This window comes from Lytechinus pictus, chromosome 14, assembly GCF_037042905.1.
Source record: "Lytechinus pictus isolate F3 Inbred chromosome 14, Lp3.0, whole genome shotgun sequence".
In the NCBI taxonomy this organism is placed as follows: Eukaryota; Metazoa; Echinodermata; class Echinoidea; order Temnopleuroida; family Toxopneustidae; genus Lytechinus; species Lytechinus pictus.
In genome coordinates, this window is record NC_087258.1 from 205,341 (window position 1) to 212,612 (window position 7,272).

General features: G+C 39.9%; 2 protein-coding genes across 2 annotated transcripts; both read right to left on the reverse strand.

The window, feature by feature from the left end:
- Positions 1-1,913, reverse strand: LOC135153061 (uncharacterized). Its single transcript, XM_064109571.1, has one exon. The coding sequence runs from the start codon at positions 1,911-1,913 to the stop codon at positions 1,194-1,196; it is 720 nt and encodes a 239-aa protein (XP_063965641.1). The 3' UTR covers positions 1-1,193.
- LOC129276400 (uncharacterized) lies at positions 1-4,255 on the reverse strand. Its single transcript, XM_054912775.2, has one exon. It carries the CDS (start codon positions 4,253-4,255, stop codon positions 3,041-3,043), a length of 1,215 nt encoding a protein of 404 aa, XP_054768750.2. The 3' UTR covers positions 1-3,040.
- Positions 4,256-7,272: the final 3,017 nt, after the last annotated feature.

Here is a 7,272-nt window from a genome sequence, read left to right on the forward strand (position 1 = left end):
TGCCATTGCTCGCCGTTTAATTCCGTACGAGGCATCAAAACACAGAGGCAATATGCCTAAATAACATAAGAGGTGATAAACCTCAAAACAGTCTGAACAATGTCGTAAGACATAACGAAAAACTACATCTGTGGCATCCTATTAATCTTACTGAAAGATATGGTCACGTGATCGCCAGGAAGGGTAGTAACTCCTCCCTGGGACTGTTGATCACGTGACCCACCCGCAGGATAGTAGTTCCCACGGGTGTTTCCCTAAATCTTGGTAAACAACATCTTTGGAGCATATACTTTGATATCAATATTGGTGATCTGTCAGGTTTCAAACAAATTGTTTCTGAACAAAAAGCTTCCACCCAATTAATAATTTTTTTTTTTTTTTTTTTTTTTTTTTTTTTTGCCCTGTCATAAGTCGCATGATTCTGGAGCATACATGAACTTGTCATGCTTGCAAATAAAGCTACCTAATATATTGGCATGGAGCTGCATTAAACACTTAACCTCACATGAATGGATGCAAAATGCCTATAAAAGGACGTTCCTTCTAGGGTAAACTAAAGCAACTTCTAGTTGATATAATCATCTCAGGACTAAATGCATATAAGATGGAGGATACTGAGCACAATGGCCTGGATAAGGCATTACACACCATTTACAAACATTATCATGTAGCCCTTACAGCAAAACCTTCCAAAGACCATCAGTATCCTTTCAAAGAGTATAAACAAAACAGTATATTTTGCTCTCCTGTCTTAATTATCGTCCTTTCTTTCCCAGTTCGTTTTCGGTTCTCAAATTTATGCACGTCACCACAGGGACAGCCCCGTCTTGCGATTTCTGATCAACTAAGCAATTCCAAGAGTAAATAATGTATTGTACAACTACAATAAACAGGCTTTACCAAGCTGATTCATTCGAAAGAACTGGTTTGTCATAATTGACCTATACACTCTCCCGTGCAGTCCCTGCTTCTCACCCCTAAAATATGAAGAATAAAAAAGAATTGTTCGTCTATCTATTCATTCTATTCAGTTGTTCTTTCTTTCTTTTTACTTCCAAGTGTTATTATCCTCAATCCAGACACGTGCATATCATTATTGATAATAGCAAGGTAGTACTGTTGACGGTGCCCTTCACAAAGCCCGTAAAATGAAGTATGTACATAAACGACTAGAAACAATAAACGTAATAACACTAAGATACATTACAAAAGAAAAAAAATCTTGCCAGAAGCCTCGAGTTCTCAAAATGTTTCTCAAGCTCGTCTCCTCTCCATATATAAACAAATCCTGCTTCCCTTGCTGCAGTTCTGAAACTGTCAATGAGAATGTCTGAACCCGAATCAGAGAGGTGCACTCTATCTCTATTGAAGAGGCTGTGGATTGTGGGGTCAAATTCATGTTTGATGATGGTGGTATCCGACATCCTGGCTAGTTTCCTCCTAGCGTATTTGTTAAGAGACTTACGAACTCCATCCAAGGCCTCCTGTGAATTAGAGCCTTGCTTGCGACCATAGTAGAAGAGCCGCGGTAAAATACCAGACCAGGTGATATGGGTGTGCGGCATTCTCGTGCGTAGATCTTGGATGGCTGTGTCAATTGCCATCCTGCACCGGCAGACATCATACTGTCCGATGTCATTTGATCCTAAGTGGACAATAGCTAATGCAGGAGGAGTGCCGCATCTCAGCCGGTTAGAGACCATCCTGGGGAGATCCTGGAGCATGGTGCCGCCTTGCCCATGCCAGCGGACCACGATACCTCGCTCTCCAAATTGCTGATAGTTGCGTTGTGAAGCTCGTTCTTTTGCTCTTCTGACCAGGCTATCCCCTACAATCCAGATCCAGTTTCCAGTCCCCTCTGCAATAAAAAAATGAGAGTTCCCGGAAGTAACATGTTCTACACATGTACACATGCCCAGTGCACTGACATCTTTCTTGTCATATTACATTTATAGCTGATTGGCTATTATCTCTGTTATTGTACTTTGACAACTGATTGTAGTTAAGTTGATAAGTAGGTTAGGATGTATGATGTAAAGAGCTTTGAGAAAGTTTGAAAGGCACTATATGAATATTGAATTATTACTCATTATTGTCTTCATGAACTTGGATATCCGTTCACACGCAAAGGGTAATTACAAATATGCACCCTATGCAGTATCCAATTGTCTACATTGTTATTAGCCGGCTAGATATATCTTTATTATTATTGTGTTACTTCTGCTTACATACATGTTTAGACAAATTACAAATGTGCTCCCCATGTAGAAACCCACTACTCGGCTAACTGGATTCTACCTTTATTATTATTGTATAGTTATGAATAAATGTAATAATACGTGGATGAAACTGCGACCAAGTATAGCGAATTATAAGTATGCTTCCTGAATAGTAACCACAGGAACCATCCATAATTGTTTGCCCATAGCTTACATAACCTTCCCACATAGTTAGCTGTGGTAGTTACAATGTCGCAATAGGTCACCTTATGTAACGTAGATATGCATCACTACGCCATCTACCCATGATCATAATTTGCTCGGGAGGTATACCCTTTAGGGCTGCCATTGTGGCTGCCCCAATGCGAAAGGAGTGTGTTCCATATTGGTTAGCCCCGACCCCCGACACAAACAGTGCCTTCTTCAATACTGCATTGAACTGATACCTGGAAAGGGGGGAGCCATTCATATAGCAGAAAAGTGGCCCTCTCCCTTTAGGCCGTACCCGTAAATACGTCTCCATAGCCTTGACAGGGCATGTGCCCTGTCTTATTTTCTTTGATTTTAAGCGTGGTACCCCTCCCGTATTGGTCTGTCTTTGAAAATCTAATCTGTACCAACATGAATTGTGAATTTTCTTCCTGACCCCATTGGATATCATCTATAGCCAATATCTTCCTCCCATCATCACTCTGACTCTGAACCGTGAATTCTCCAACCCTCAAGAAGCCAAAGAAAGCCAACAAATATGCCGCTTGAAACATTATTGACTCATACCTCGAGATTTGCAGCCGGCACGCCTGGGCGTTTGCCCTCTTTGTTTACCCACTGTTGATGAATGGGGGCAGGGCCCCTTGCCGAACACCACCCCCTACTACGTGGAGGAGCCACAACTCCCCGTTTATCTCCGCCCAGGAACCCCCTGTGGCATGAAATCGGTGCCGAAATTCTATATCGTAGTCCCTCCAACCATATCCGTAGTAGCGTGAAGCAGCAGAACGAATGAGGTAACAGTACTTTAGAATTTCATGAGTGTGTCGTGGATTTGCTGCCAGATAGACGCTCATGTATATTAGGAAGGCATTTGTCCAAATTTCAATGGACATGATTTTGTTTTTGGAGGGGGCATTGTAGGGCTTTAACACCCATTTCCCTTCCTCCTCGGCTATTGCCAGATTAGTTCTCTGTTCTGCTGCTTCGCGCAGTGTGTGGGAGGCTACATCTTGGGCGTTAACTAACAGATTTAGATTCACATACTCCCCCTTCCAAATCTTTTCTTTTATGCTTTGGGGAATAGATACACCCAGTGTGTCACCTACAGGGTTTAACGGGGAATGGTGAGGGTGGTGATAGCCTCTATTCATGTTCTCTGTGTTAGGTCTACGTTCTGTATTGATTATGGTTTGGTTATTTGGCCCTGTGGCCTCATTATCATGGACACATTGTGAATTTTGAGTTAGGTCGGTTCTTATCTGAACACTAGGAGGTACAATTGCGGGGAAGGATGATGTGAATGGGGTCTCTCGTACCATCCCGGACTGACTTCGTTCTCTAATATTGTGCGATTCGTGACCTGTAATGTTATTATTAGTATGGCCAGGTACGCAGAACGAATATGTATGATCTTGTATTTGTACTGACATGTATTCAGGTCGAGAAGGCTCACCTGCGGTATTATTACTAGTGCTGGGCCTGGGACAACTCTGAGTCTGACCCTGAGTGGATGGTAATTGCAGCACAGGCCCTTGTGAAGCTGCTGGCCTCTTATTAGCTGAACGGCTGGTTGAACGGCCGGATGAACGACCCTGCTCAACGTCAATGGGTTCTGGCGCTGCTCCTACTGCAGTGGCTGCGGGGGCTTGTCCGGGCTCATTCCCCGTCGTACTCGTAGGCCTACCGCTTCCCGGTGGAGCTACCGTCCGAGTTGCGTGTGAGGCAGCTGTCGTTTTTGTCTGGCGGGTGCCTCGACTTCTACCTCGTTTTGCCCGAGAACGCGTCTGAGCCGGTTCAGTGGTGGCCTTTCTCCTCTTCCCCATTGTTTTCCGATTCTGTTCGATTATGGAATGACTAAAATAGAAGACAAATATCGCTATTTCGTCGTTGGGGAAAACAAAAACGTTGCGACCTCCTAAAAAATTTGTTGCCTCGAAGGAATTTCAGACTGCAATGGCTTTATTACGTGCACACGTTACTAGTATATTCCACAACGCACATGTTTCCCGCTGTGATTAGATCACATGTTATCCGGTTATTGATCACATGCACAATCTGTATCGATTTGGACTTTTACACATTATATTCCTCTATGAACCTAACACTTGTTTCTCTCAAAAATTTACTGATCACTGAAAATGATCATTACCTTTTCCCCCAGTTTTTCAAGAAAACCTGCTTCACTTTATTTCCCCAAATTACTTAATGCTCTGTTTTACTTGATCTACTAGCCATAAACAGATAAATAACGGTATAATGAGGAAAAACTGACCTAACATTTATTTGTAGTTTCGAGATGAATAAAACTGCAAACTTTTCAGTTCAAATGTTTGAGAGAACGGAACAGCATTAGAATAGGTCTTCTAATTTGTATTTAGTTTTTACTTGACCTATTGCCATAAATAATGTAATGCGTTAAACTTACAATGGATATCTTTTTCACATATTAAAGACTGCAGTTTCTTCACCTCCAGTGTCTTTTTACTGCATGATAGCTCAAAATATTATATTTTAGATCTTGGAGCAATTTTATGTAATCTGGCAATTGAATTACGAATTACTTGTCATTTTTCTCAACTTACACTTGACATCTTTTATATCATGTCTTTATTGAGAGTATTGCCTCCATATTTAATGTCTCTGCTGGAGAACGATGATACATTAAAAAGGTTTTATAACCTTTTTAAACTTTATATATTTACAACAGAGTATGGGGTATTTTGGAAAAGTGGAGTGAAGCAGGTTTCTTTCAAATCATCATGAATCCAGGGGAAAAATGAAATTTAGATCCACAAGATAGTAAATCCAAAACTTTTCCATGATTTTTTCAGATTTTCCCCAAATCTTAGGGTTCCCCACTTTTCCCCCAGTTTTTCAAGAAAACCTGCTTCACTTTATTTTCCCAAATTACTTTATGCTCTGTTTTACTTGATCTACTAGCCTTAAACAGATAAATAACGGTATAATGAGGAAAAACTGACATAACATTTATTTGTAGTTTAGAGATGAATAAAGATGCAGCCTTTTCAGTTCAAATGTTTGAGAGAACGGAACAGCATTAGAATAGGTCTTCTAATTTGTATTTAGTTTTTACTTGACCTATTGCCATAAATAATGTAATGAGTTAAACTTACAATGGATATCTTTTTTCACATATTAAAGACTGCAGTTTCTTCACCTCCAGTGTCTTTTTACTGCATGATAGCTCAAAATATTATATTATAGATCTTGGAGCAATTTTATGTAATATGGCAATCGAATTACGAATTACTTGTCATTTTTATTGTCATTTTATTATAGTTCTCTCATTCAATTGATTCATGGTTAAAAAAAAGCCTATACATTTTATTAATAGATTCAAGCGAAATCAAACAGCGGTCTTTTAAAGTTCAAATGTATCTGTTTGAGAGAACAGAATAATATTAGAAAAGGTCTATAATTTAGTTGTACTACACGACATATTGACCTAATGGAAAAAAATGTTTTGATTTCTAGCCATAAAGTATGGTACCATGTCAAAGGAATACGGTGTATTCATTATACGTGTAGATTCAAGAAGAAACAAACTGCAGTTTGTTGTTGTTGTTTTTGTTTTCCATTTTATATGTCTTTGCGTAAAGAACACGACTTAGCATTATAGTCGTGGTGAATATGTCTACTGCAGCTGTAAACACCCACACATTTTCTATTTGTGTCCAAGAAATTCATGAGCATCCCGTATATCTTTGTACTGTATCAATTATTTTCGATCATAAGCTGTTCAGTCACTTTCCATACATCATGTACATACATGTAGTATGTTGCTGGGATGGCTTAAAGTGACAGGTGATGTGTGGAGTTCACATTCATATATATGCTATTTACATGTACGGTGATTCACGTTTCTGGATTTTGAGTTCTTTTTGTATTACTTATTTCTTTCCTGGGGGCTGGAGGCAAGATGTATGCCTAATGCCTGGCGATTACAAACTACAATTATACTTGGAATCTTATCGGTAAACATTAATTACTGCTCTATCTTGCAGGCCTATATAGCGCCGGGCTTCCAGGCTCCAGGAATGAATGGGTATGCGTATCATTTACAAATGAAAAAATCTAGTAACTTGAACTCATGCATTGATATTTATTTACTTCACAATACTGGTGTTTATTCCACTCGGGTTTATATTTTTGTATTGTTTTGTTTTGACAATTCCCTTAAATAATTATATTAGCTCCAATGATAACCATCAATTTTCTACAAATGAACGACACTGTCGTAACTCCCATGCTGTAAAACTTTCCACCAATTATCTTTTCTCAAAAATTTGGTACTTAGCGGTAGCTGGACCACCCCTCATCAGTTATTGATTCAACCAATGTAATGCGTTCCATTGTCACTTTTGGATTACGCGTTTCAGCCATTTTTTTGTATTTTAGGCTATGGTGTCACGTGGGAGTGCCTTTTTTTTAAATTATTTACCTACTGCTGCTTGACACCAAATAAGGAATACGTAAAACTGAGGATTACAGTTAGTAAAAGGATTTAATCAAATCTCTTTTGTCATTCTGTGGTTTCCTTTTGATTTCTTTTACAATGATTGTACATGAAATGTACATGGATATAACAAAATATAACTTAACTTAAACAATAGTTGACTAGAGCCCCCATCATCTCTTCTGGCTTGACATGCCCCACTCGGCCCTGGTGGTCGGTCCAGTTCCTGGCCTCCGCAGCTTGCGATGTCTCTTCCACTCGGCCTCCGCTGACAGTTGCCCCTTGATGAATAGCCCCCAGGTCAGAGAGATGTGGCTTCAACGAATTAGTGGACGAGATCGAGCCCCCAATGATGACATGAGT

Coding starts and splice junctions, on each gene's coding strand:
- LOC135153061 (XM_064109571.1), bottom strand. CDS start 1,913: ATGTGTACATGTGTAGAACATGTTACTTCCGGGAACTCTCATTTTTTT.
- LOC129276400 (XM_054912775.2), bottom strand. CDS start 4,255: ATGGGGAAGAGGAGAAAGGCCACCACTGAACCGGCTCAGACGCGTTCT.